A 12,469-nucleotide genomic window follows, 5' to 3' on the forward strand; every position below is an offset into this window, starting at 1 on the left:
ACTTGCATCTGTTATCCTTGTGCTTGCTGAGATGGCTCAGGCTCTCCCATGGGTGAGCCGGGAGCGCTGCACAGCGCCTGAAGTGTGAGTGACCTGCGTGTTCTTGATTCCCTTTGAAGGAAGGGTCCGTTTGCTTTCCTGCATCTATTTCTGGTATCCTGATCCTGGCAGGGCAAAGTTTTAAGTCTCAGATACCCCCTGCAGAGGCAACTGGCCAGAAGCTCAAAGAAAACAACTTATTTGCATGCCTATTTACATAAGCCTGTGTGAACTTCATGACCAGTTGCATTCCCTTCCTCCAGTAGGGGCATTAGGAAGAAATTCCACATGTTAAGTCTCAGAATTAATCACAAGTTACAAAATGCAGATTTCAGTATTTTTTTTCCTCAAATCCATCTCCAGCTTTTCTCTGGGTGTATGATATTTTTTCTATGTTGTCTCTTAGCCTTTTTGGATGTTTACTTTTTCTGTTTTTGCTCTGCATTTTCCCCCACCCTGTTTTCTCATGCCTCATGATCATGTTTTTGCAAATGGATTTAGCTTCTGAATTTCAATGAAGCTTAAATGAGTCAACAGTCTGGGAGAGACCAAAAGTCACTGTATCCTCTTTCCAGATGTTGGTGGAAGATCCTTTGATGCTCACAGCAAACAGCAGATGTAATTTTCAGGTCAACCTTTTCTCCTAAGAGAAAAGGAAGCGGGAAGTAATGGGATTAAAATTTTAATATGTAGCATTTTGTAGTAATTTGGAGCCCATTAAAATGTTGTTTATTAGGCAGATGAGAAGTTAAGGACTGTTGCTCTTGGGGGTAGATTGTAGTACTTGCCCAGCATCATTAAGTGTCAGGTTATTGTCAGGACTTGCCCGTGTGTTGTTCTCAAGGTTCTGGTGCGAGCTGAAGTCAGCAGCTGATGTGACTGAGGAGATGCCACCAACAGAGAGGACGTCCCAGCCAGGATTAGCAGAGCCAAGTACTAATCTAGTCCTGCAGATGACCTGGTGTTTGGTGTGGGCTCACAGCTGGCACTGAGCACTGGAGCCTCAGGAGAACGAGGTGCCCTCAATGGCAGGGCAGCATGAAACGCACCCTGGCCAAACGCTGGTGCAGGCAGCTCCTGGCTGGGGCAGGCTGAGGCAGCCCCCTGTCTTCAGGGGATGTTAACCCAGAGGAAAGGGTGTGGGCCACGGTGTCCACGGGCATGAAGGGTCTGAATTTGGGACTCTCTGACCCAGCCTAGTGAGCCTCCTGCTTCCTAAGTTAGTTTTGTGAAGGTAAAAGTTGAGAACATCTAAAGCTTTGATGTAGGTAGTTAAAGCACTGCAAGTCCCAGAGTAAAGACCTGTTCTGACTTCCTTTGTATTTTCTTCTGTTCCTTAACACTTCCTTAAACTTCTTTAGATTATGCATTGTCCCTCTCAGGCCGTCCATTGGTCCTTCACCACCTGCTTCTTTCTCTACTGCTTGTTTTCAGTTGAGCAATCTGCTCTAGTGGAAGGTGTCCCTGCCCATGGCACGGGGTTTGGAATTAGATGATTTTTTAAGGTCCCTTCCAACATAAACCATTCTGTGATTCTATGAAGTTAAATAAAGAAGAAATAGTTCCATACTCCCTCTATTTCCCCCGACAGTAAACCCAGTCCTCAGCAGACATTTGCAGTGCAGCTGTGGCTTGGTTGCGTTTCCCCTGTTTTTTATGCTGAGTATTTTGTAATTACTTATCTATGGGTAGCTTATCTTTTTATTTGGCTTCTTTCAGATGTAACCATCTGATTTCTCCTTCTCCTCACTTCCATTTGCTGGTCTCTAAGTTCATGTCAAAGGTTTCAAAGTGTTTTTATTTTTATTTCAGTCCAGGGGAAAAGAAGCCAAAAAATTGAAGAGCAGGTGTTCCTTGATTGATCTAGAATTTCCACTAGCAAGAGAAGTAACAGTTGTTTTGGGATAGTATGCCAGGAGAGATCAGTTTTACAAACTGGTTGACTTCCAAATGCAGCCACATATGATACCAGCAAATCACTGTTTGCAGATGGCTCTGTTTCAAGACCTTCAAACCATCTTCTCATGTTGGAATTGAGGATGGAGGTTGAAACTTTGGGTAGTCTGCCAGCATATGTTCAGTGACCTTGCTTTGTCACCTGTATCTGCTGCAGATCTCTTAAGGGGAGGTGGCATGAGCCAGAAAATTCAGGATCTCTTATGGCAGTCTGATTGCTGCCACTGGTGACTCAATACATGAAGATTTTGTCTTAAGGCCATGAAGTATTACAATGAGATCTTTGTAAGAATTCTCTAATATTAGGGGAGATCTACAGAAAGCTGGTGTCACTCTTAAAAGTATTTTGCTGTCCTGAGGTTAGTGCCACTGCAAGAGGAGCAGGGATCTTGTGTCTTTGCAAAGTGAAAAGGAGTCAGAGCATGAAGCTGCATGCTCAAGATCTTGGTGGCCAGCTGTGTCTGATCTAACTCCTGAAAGAGGTGCTTGGGATACTTTTTTTTTCCCCTGCACTCTTGGCCAGCATCCTTCCTGGAATTCTTGCTGGAATGCTAGATGTTGTATTTACTTTACAGACCATTACCCGCTGTCCCTTAGTTAGGGGAACTGATTTCCTTATGCCAGGGTTTCTTTGGCTTCTCCATGACTAATATAAGCCTTTTCAGCAGCCTTGAATTTCTCCTTGAATCCTTCTTGAATTTCTCTGCAACAATGAGCTGCAGATGAAGGCAGTAAGAGAAGGTATTCTTTCCTCAGTCCATTTTTCCTGTAGAGGACTGGATGGCTGTGTATCACTGAGATGAAGCATACAATCTCTCTGTCCCACAATTTGAACCTTTCTCTGGTAGTATCCAAGTTTAGGAGCATGGGTAGTTCACTAGTGAAACAGTGAATGCTTCCTCACACTGATCACCTGGAGGCTTCCAGGGTCAGCTCTCAAGAGTGAGGTTTTCTAAGCTTGGTGTACCCTGGGAGCAGTTTGTGTACTTGATCAGACAGGCTGTAAATACTGAAAGCAGAACTGTCATGGATTGTGGGGAGCTCTTAGTCATAAACAGTCATATGTAAGATGTAGCATTCAAAGCTGCTATTAAACTGTCTTAGTATCTGCTTTTAGAGACAGAACAGGAACAAAACCCTCTTTAGAACATCTCTCTTATGCATGAGGAGTGTAGGCAGCACTTGTAAAAGAATGTAGGCACGTGACAAAGAATTTTCTGCGTTACATTGTTGTTGTTGTTGTTGTTTATACCATATGGTTCATTTGTTTCTAGGTTCTGCTGTTTGGCAGCTAATTGCATCGTTCTTGAAGCTCCCAATATCAGGGACCCATTGCATTGTAGGTGCTACAATTGGATTTTCTCTGGTGGCAATTGGCACTCAGGGTGTGCAGTGGATGCAGCTTGTCAAGATTGGTAAGTGCTGTCTCCTTTTATGTGTGAGAGTGTGTGATATAGTGTGTGCTGCCTGCAAAAAACATACCCAGAAATCTCCTTGTGCTGATAGCACTCCCTTATTAATTTATTTTCCACCCCGGTCGTGTCATTCAGAAAATGCACTGGTGCCATGTTCATTAAGGGCTGCAGTGTGTCTCCAGTGGAGAAGGGGATAAGGCAAAAGGTGTACTTCCCCAGTGGTAAGCTGGGGACACATTGTCCCTCAAGAAACATGCTTCAAGGTGACATTCCTCCTCTTCTAATTGTCTTTGAGGCAGCTCATACTACCCTGTTCTTGCTCTCAACAGTATGAATGCTATCATGTGAATGCCCACAGTCATGTTTCTCCACCCACCACCACCTTCAGGGCACGCAGCACGTTTAACTCACAGCCTCCCATTGCCAAGAACAGTGGTACAGCCAAGCAGGGATGTGATGGAGTGTTTTCTTATTGTTTTGGAAGCCTTTGGAACTTGAGGTGCAGCCTAAAGTCTCTATTAGAAGGAAGGCGTGCTGAAGGCACAGTAATATATTAGAACTTCAGCAAGGCATGTGGTTTTTAAAAATTCTGTCAATACTAAAAGAGTTTTCAGTGACAGCAGAATCAATCTGTTAACCATGCTGCAAACAATAAATCACTGTGGATGAGATTTCCAGAGTGCTGCCCTAATCTGGTTTTATTGAAATCAGTGGGAGCTTTGCCACCTACTTCAGTTAAATCATCCTGGACACTTGCGGTGCTGGCCTGCAAAAAATGTACATGCATCATGCATTACAGCTGATGCTCCTGTGGCATTTTGGAGCTCAAGGCTCTTACCGTGGGAGCAGCATGTCATCCTGCTAGATGCAGTTGCTTTCCACTTGCTTGCAACATTCATGGTCATGGTGATTAGGAAATTACAGTGCTTTCTTGGTCTACTCTGATTCAAACTACAAGAAAATTTCCTGAGGAGTTTGATTGCTAAACTTGGAAAATTAGCAGGAAATGCTTTGGCTGTTGTTTCTAATAGTGCTTAGCATTACTTTGACTTTCATGAGTGTCGGTGGACATTGAGTAGCACCAGTTGTAAGTAAATATACAGAACATTCATTCCAGTTGTACAAGAATTGTTTTAAATTTATTGCTCATTAACAATGTACTTAACTATTATGCAAGAATACTGTTTATTTCAAGTTTCATTCTTTCTTCAACACAGTTGCCTCTTGGTTTATTTCCCCACTGTTATCTGGCTTGATGTCTGGAATCCTATTTGTGCTGATCAGATTCTTCATTTTAAACAAGGTAAAGAAATCTCACTATTATAATGGGTGCTTAGTATGAAGGTTGTGTTTTAGCCTCTCATTGAGTGCTGCCATTTCCATAGTTGAAAGTTTATGACTTCTTTTTGGACAGGAGACCAGTCATTTTTTTAATAGCCATTTGAGTTATACTTGCTGTTAGCAGTTCTGAAAGCTCACAGTAAGTAATTTGACAAATATTTGAGGCTTAGAAGGTGCTATGTGATAATTAATATTGTATATTCTGTTAGGTCAGAGGATGGTACATTGAGGCTGCTTCTGTATTAGCACAAGCCTGCTGGCATTGACTTAGCCTCACAATTGCTGTTCTCTCTGTAATTTAAACAGAACAGTTCTCCCTTGGAGATACTCTAACTGGATTTTAAAGTCGTGAAATTTTAAGCCTTGGTTTTCCAGCACATCATACATTAGAATATGAGCATCTGCCCATTTTGTAGACTCTCAAGAAACCTGAATCAATGGGTTTTAGTGACCTGAGGTAACATTGGTCCATGTATCTCCAGTGCAAAAGATTACTTGCCTGCCACCCAGCATGGTCTGGAAACCTGAACTGCCTTTTCCATTTCTCTCACACCATTCAACTTGCTAAAATGGGGAAGTGAAGAGCATGACAGTGACCTAAAATAAGGGACACTATATTAGCAGTTATACAGGGAACTTAAATAGATGAGGGATTAATTCTTTTGCTATAAATAGCACCACCTGTAACCTCAGCTTCATCGTTCTTTATTTCTGCTCTAAATAAATGTCAGTGATAAAAACAGATGATAGATTTGATAAGATTCAGCTTTGAATAAAAAATAACTCAAGTTGCATGAAAGATAAGGAAAGGTTCCACTATTGTATTTAAAGCCTAGCAACTTAAGAAACTAGCCATCAAATCATGTGAACTCTGGTATTAAAGCTGTATATTTAAGCATTCAAGAGGCAGAAAAATTCAAGTTAAGGAAATTGTATCCCAACTGCCGTCTGTGCCATTCACAAAACAGAAAGATCTGTAGAGCTTCTGACATAAGCAGGTAGTGACTTGTGTGCATGCATAAAAAAAGAGCAGCTTTCTAGCTTGTGAGTCTGTGGCCTGTTACAGGGCTCCATGCCCTTGCTGGGGATGTCCTGAATAGCAGCTGGCACTGCGAATACAGCCCATCTGCATCCTGCTTGGGGATCGGGCATAGCACAGGGTGACCGCAGCCTTTTCTCAGCTCCCTTGTGCAGCTCATGGCAGCAAGAAATGAAACCACATTAGCCAGCCCTCAGCTTTGCCAGGCTCTTTGCAAACAGATGGAGCCCCTGGAAAGGCCAGAGCAGTCCCTCACAAAGGCTCTGTCCATGGCTCACATGCTGCGTTTCCGCTGCTCTCTCAGCTGAGTCTTTCCTTGTGAGTGCTGAGGGCAGCAGACACAGTGCTGTGCTAAACATTGCCTGCTCACTTTGTGTGTGTCACCTGCCTAATGCAGCCAGACACCTGGGATTTCAGAGACTTCTGTTAGCTGGTAGGAAGTGCCAGGCTGTCTCGGTTGAAGAAGAGAGCTTGGGAATATGGTTTTGAGATGGATGCCTTGCACTGCTGCTTGTAGCACAAGTCCAAAACATCAAAGCTCTCTCCTGCTTGGCACCCTTCAGTCATGCTAAGTGAAAGGGACTCCTCATCTTGGACACAAAATAAATAAGAACACACCTGCAGAAAGAAATCTGCTCCCAGGTCACTCAGCAGCTGACTGGAAAGAATAACATGAGTCCCTGGTTCCCACTGACAGTGTCAAGCTTCCCCAGAGTGCTGGTACTTGCCAGGACCAGCATTGTGGACTTGGGTGTGACCAGGCAGGTCACTCTCCTTTCCTCGGCATCCAAAAGCTCCATCTGCCAGTCACTGATTTGGGAGCACATGTTTTCCACGTGGAGGTTCATGCTGACATGATTAATCTGGTGTGAAATGCTGCTAATGTTTTCTTTTTTCTGTGGTTTCTCTGCAGGAAGACCCCGTGCCCAATGGTCTCCGCGCGCTCCCGGTGTTTTATGCTGCTACCATAGCTATTAATGTGTTTTCCATCATGTACACTGGGGCACCAGGTGAGTGAGCTGGGGAGGCACGGGAGGGAGGCTTCCCACTGTGTGTAGGGATGCTCTGCCAGTGTCACCCAGACACCACAGGGTTATCAACTGTGTTAGGAGTTGACAAGGGCAGGAGTAAATCATTCACCTCCCCACATGCTTCTGTTTGTGCATGTGTTTTTGTGACACCTCCTGATCGCTCTGGTTAGTGGGGAAGAGCACAGCTACAAAAAGAATCCCTCTTTAGAAGAAGGGAAGTTACTGAGAGGCAGCTTTGGCTTTGTAAATCCGAGCACATACTGAGCTCTCAAAGGTGTTCTAGGTTTGTGCACCAGGGAGTGGAGGTTCAGAGCAGGGTAGGAGAGCAGGTGCTGTTTGCTCTCAGTGTAATACCTTCACTCCTTCACTGACATCAGCAGAGTCACTGTTCTGGCACATCTGGCTCCAAGACTGTTATTTAAATTTACTTCTTTATTTTCCTTTAATGATAAGAATCCCCAAACCAGTTTCTTCATTGAATGCATCTTTTTTTTGGTGTTGTGGTTTGATTGCAACTCAGTAGAAGGAAATGAAGTTGAAGGACTTTATATTTTTATATATTTATATATTTTATGTGTTCTTACATGTTTGTGTTTATACATATATATTTATATCTGAATTTTATATTGTTATATTTATGTTTGTATATTTATATTTTCACATTTTATGTATTTGCATTTATATTTTTATAGTTTACTGTAGTGGTGTATATTTAAACACACACTTCTAGCAAAAGGTTTCAGAACAAAGATGTTCAGTGATCTCAACTACTTGTTTGAAGACTCTGATCATTAAATGTTGTCTTTAGGTTAGATTATTGTCCAAGAACTATGAATGAAGAGGCAATTGAAGATAGACTCCTGAACATGGCCCTGAATTAAGAAAGCAGGCTTAGAAAGTGACCTTTTTTAAAATGGAAATATTTCTCTAAAATCGAACACATTAGATGCACTAGATAAACACAGTTGATAGACCCTACTCCATAACTGGAAATTAATAAAAACTTGAGACATTCCCAATTTGAAGGTAACATTACTATTTCTCTTAAGTCTAATTGGCTATGTATCCAAGATGTTTAACAGTAAATCAGCTGTATAACTCACATTTCCTCATTAGTTGTACTGCAGAAGTAGGTCAGGCACTCTGCACTGACTCATTAAGCAAAATAAATGAAATAAGAATATTAATGTTCCCTCTGTTTCAGCTTAGCAGTCTCTAAAGTGTGTGAATAAAAAGGTGGGACTCCATTTTCAATACTGAGGAAAAACATATTTACTCTCCAAGGCCTCTGTTCTGGCAACACTGATTCACAAGGATGAATTAATCATGTAGGTTTCAAGATAGGCAATGTATATATGGGTTTGAAAGATCAGAGTCCAAGCTCTTTCTTCACTGAGAGTCAGATTGTTTCATTGAACAAGTGCAAGGATCTCTGTTGGGGGAATAATGACAGAAACACGAGTTGTTGATGTCGCCGTGCATTGCAGGGCAAAGCCTCAGCTGCATTAAGCTCATATTGCAAGCAAATAAGGGCTTAGAGCAAACTAAGCATCAGGCTTTATGGACCAGAGCAAAGGTCAGGTAAACACTTAACCCTAATGGGCAACGTGGTTTAATGTGCATTCATTTATAAAAGCACTGCAAACTTGTTTTAGCAGCCCTGATGTGGGGCTCTTTGGGAAATAACATCACAGTGGGGCAACAGGAAACTGGAAGATAAACCTGCCAATGTTTTCATGTCAACTATGCCTTTAAATACTGCAATAACTGGTAATGTGTTAGAAGTCATCAGCTCCTTCCTGTTGGCTTTGAATACGCTGCGGACACTGGCTTTTCTGCAACAGACACTGCTCTTCCACTGCCTGGGATAATTAAGTCATGTTTATTAATGGCTTTCTTTGGTTTTATTGCTTTGTCTTTACAGTACTGGGACTGATACTGCCAATGTGGGCCATTGCTCTAATATCAATTGGTGTGTCCTTAGTGTTTGCTGTCTTAGTCTGGATTTTTGTGTGTCCCTGGATGAAGAGAAAAATAGAAAGTAAGTAGTTATTTGATGAAATGTGAGTGATTTCAGAGGTGGAAGTGCCTTTGAGGGTCACCTAGTTCAGTTCCCACCCACAGACAGGATGTGCCTAAACTATTCCTCATGTATTTGTGTAATTTGCTCTGAAAAAGCTGCAGTGGTAGAAATTCAAAACCTTGTTAGGCAAGCCATTGCAGTGCTAAGTTCTGAAGTCTAGCAGAAACAGCAAAATAAAACCTGGAATACAATTTGGTTTATATTTTATTAAGAAAATATTAGAGAAAAAGCCTGTCAGAATGATCATCTTTAAGTGACTGTTTTAGCTTTACAGTAAGTTGGGCTGATCACAGCTTTAGTTGCTTTGCTACTCTCAACAAATGCAGAGAAAAGTGTCAGGTTTCATTAACAGATGCACAGCTCAGTGTTTTTCTTCAGTTACCTACTTCGGTGAATTTTATCGGAAGAAGCAAAGATGTTCTAGAATTTTCACACGTGAATATAGTAGAGTGTTAGAAATAAATAGTGTGTGTATGAAACAAAGCTTGGTTGTTGTAGCCAAGTTAAACCATGCTGTTGATGCAAACAGTGGAAACTTAAGTAACGAGAGGTGTAGGTTGGGTTTAAAATTACAGTACTATTCTTTCCTTAGGCCGGTTAAAGAAAGATGCTGCACTGTCAAGGATATCAGATGAAAGTCTTGATAAAATTCAGGAAGAAGAAACACCAGTCTTTAAAGAGCTTCCTGGTGCCAAAGCCTCTGATGAGAGCACGATTCCCCTTACTGGCTCAGTTACAGAAGCTGCTGGGGCATCAGATAATATTGCAAATGGAAACCATCCACGTGTACCCTATGGTAAGGAGCTAAGACAACTTGGACGGTTTGTTCTCTTCCTGTTTCAATGAGGTTTCTTAACTTCAAGTAGGTCTCTGCTGTAAATAGTAAATTGGAGTTTGGAATTTCCATCTCTAATCCCTTTTCAGTGCTTGTTTGGAAAGATGCTCATTTACAAGTGACATTTTCTGGAGAGGACGTAAAATCAATTGCATTTTGTTTGGCTGTATTTCAGTTTTAAAAACAACTGAAAACAAATGACTTGCCTTTTTGCGTTGCTTTGCTTTGTATTCTTAATGGTGTTTCCATCCTATCAAGCAGTGGAAAAATACAGAGCACCCAGATTGCTGATGTATGAAGGTTAAATTCAGCATAAAGATGATTAGCATACTACAAAAGGAGATGAAAAGATTTGGACTTTAGTTGATAAATGTATGACCATTTGGAGCGTGTCCACTGGAAAAATGTCACACATTGTTTTCTGAACATATGTTTGCGAGAAGTAGACTTGTGCATAAAGCTCTTTCTGCTCTGCCACGTGGTGGGAACACCCCCCTCCACTTAGCGGTCTGCTGACTTTGATATCGCTTTGCTAACATCTACAAAGCCCTGTAATTTTGTTAATAAATGCCTGATATATTCAACTGATTCTTACAAAATCAAATAAGTCATGACGTGGAGCCCATAGAGTGTGTGCTTCCAGTTTAAAAATAGCTAAACCCAGTTCTGAATGTTGCACAGCGAAAATCCAGGAAGTCAGGAAATGAAACAGTTTCTTCAGAAGTATTACCTGTGATACATTTTGATGTGTGTCCTGCAGTGTATGCTAACATTAAATGTATACAGTGGGAATATACATCATCATGTTCATAGAACTAGTATATAGAAAATGTTGCAATAACTAAGGAAATACTTCTGAAGAATGTGAATTTTTTAATTTGTTTTTTAAAATTATTTTTAAAAGCTATGTAAATGTCTCCTAAACAAATGAGTATGAATTAAATGTCTCTTAAACAGATAAGTCCCAGTATGAAAATGCAGTAAACCACATTTCAGAAATCCTAATTATTCCTATTCAATGTAGACAAAAGCTCAGAAAAAGCAGAGCTTGCTTTACAAGAAAGGAATTCAATGGAAATTTATATTTTCAAAGAACCTGAGGATTTAACCATGAAGTATCACATTCGAATAGCTGATCCCAACTGATTTGATGGAGGTCATGCAGCATGTCTGGGGAGACTCAGCACTGGAACAAAGCTCTTTTTGCATAGAAGATGAGAGACTTTATTTTGCAATGAATTGAATCTTGGTTTATTCACTGCATGTAGTGCAAATGGATCTTCTTTGTCCTGTATTCTCAGATGCTGGCCACATTATTGTGTTGTGTTGGAGGAAGGGGGCTTTTGTATTGCATTTGGTGTAAACAAAACCTCTGAATCTCTGCCTTTTTAGGAAGGGCATTTTCGGTGACGCACACCTCGGTGAAATCACCTGTTTCCAATGGCACCTTCAGCTTCGATGGCCACGTGAGGAGCGATGGCCACGTGTATCACACTGTGCACAAGGACTCAGGTTTATACAAAGACTTGCTCCACAAAATACACCTGGACAGAGCCAACGATGAGAGGCCCACTGCAGAAAACAACTACAAACTCTTACGGCGCAACAACAGCTACACCTGTTACACTGCTGCTATCTGTGGCATGCCCGTGCATTCCTCCTTTAAGGCAGCGGATACATCTACTCCAGAGGACAGCGAGAAGCTGGTGGGAGACACGGTTTCCTACTCCAAGAAGCGAGTCCGCTACGACAGCTACTCCAGCTACTGCAATGCAGTGGCGGAGGCGGAGATTGAGGCGGAGGAAGGCGGGGTGGAAATGAAGCTGGCCTCTGAACTCACGGATCCCAACCGGCCCCCCGTTGATCCCGTGGAAGAGGACAAGGAAGAGAAAGACACCTCTCAGGTCCATCTACTTTTCCACTTCCTCCAGATCTTAACAGCCTGCTTTGGATCCTTTGCCCATGGAGGCAATGATGTCAGGTAAGAGGAGGAGCTCTCACAAGCCAGCAATTTTTACAGTTCAAGTACGTGGAGCAAGGTTTACCGGCTTTGCTGGTTGGAAAGCACATTCATTTCTGCAGGTAGATGATCATCAGGGCTGTGTATCATCAGTGTCCTCGGTGCTTGCCAGGAATTGCACTGCTTAGTCTATGGTTTCTTTTCTTCTCAAGGGTAAAATCTTTTTTATTTGCTGCTAAATAACTGTGAAGTAATTAGTTTAATTTACCTTTAATTTTGGCAATCTTGGAGGCATTGAGATTCCACCCAACATGCCAGCCACTGTAAAGCAAACAGGACAATCCCAGCCCTGCAGAATTTGAAGCCTATTTTAACTGCAAAATCAGAAACTTTCAACAGACAAGAGGTTTTAGACTATTTTTACTGTTAGACGAATTTCATCTCTTGTCACACAGCACCTCACCATCTCGGTGGCATGTGGCTGAGGAGCAGTTTGGGTGCGTTTGCTGTGCTACTGGGAACACTGTGTATTTTTCCTTTAGGATTTGGCTGGGCTGCCTCTTCCCTAGACCTGGAGCAATCCATTTGGTATTTAATAGATGCTTTTTCCAGTATCATGATAAGGTCCCCTGAGAAATTCTCTCAAGTGGCTTGTTGGAGCAGCTATCCATATTTGGGTTGTGGCTGGGGGGGGGGCGAGTCCCCTCTCTGTTGGACCCTTGCTGTGTCAGCCATGCCCTGATGGTGATGGTTTTAATGTTTTCAGCAGG

General features: G+C 42.1%; 1 protein-coding gene across 4 annotated transcripts in view; it reads left to right on the forward strand.

Moving 5' to 3' along the window:
- The window catches only part of SLC20A2 (solute carrier family 20 member 2), a 38,361-nt gene that overhangs the window by 7,751 nt on the left and 18,141 nt on the right, over window positions 1-12,469 (forward strand). For all 4 annotated transcript variants that reach the window (XR_004082966.1, XM_005418156.2, XM_031066416.1 and 1 more), the window contains exons 3-8: window positions 3,270-3,410; window positions 4,628-4,713; window positions 6,704-6,800; window positions 8,746-8,862; window positions 9,497-9,700; window positions 11,132-11,720. Coding sequence is in view for 3 of the 4 variants with exons in the window: in XM_005418156.2 (XP_005418213.1) it covers window positions 3,270-3,410; window positions 4,628-4,713; window positions 6,704-6,800; window positions 8,746-8,862; window positions 9,497-9,700; window positions 11,132-11,720 (1,234 nt within the window). In the remaining variant the exon portion in view is untranslated. The remainder of the gene's footprint in view (window positions 1-3,269; window positions 3,411-4,627; window positions 4,714-6,703; window positions 6,801-8,745; window positions 8,863-9,496; window positions 9,701-11,131; window positions 11,721-12,469) is intronic.

Source organism: Geospiza fortis, unplaced genomic scaffold (genome assembly GCF_000277835.1).
Source record: "Geospiza fortis unplaced genomic scaffold, GeoFor_1.0 scaffold11, whole genome shotgun sequence".
Taxonomy (NCBI): Eukaryota; Metazoa; Chordata; class Aves; order Passeriformes; family Thraupidae; genus Geospiza; species Geospiza fortis.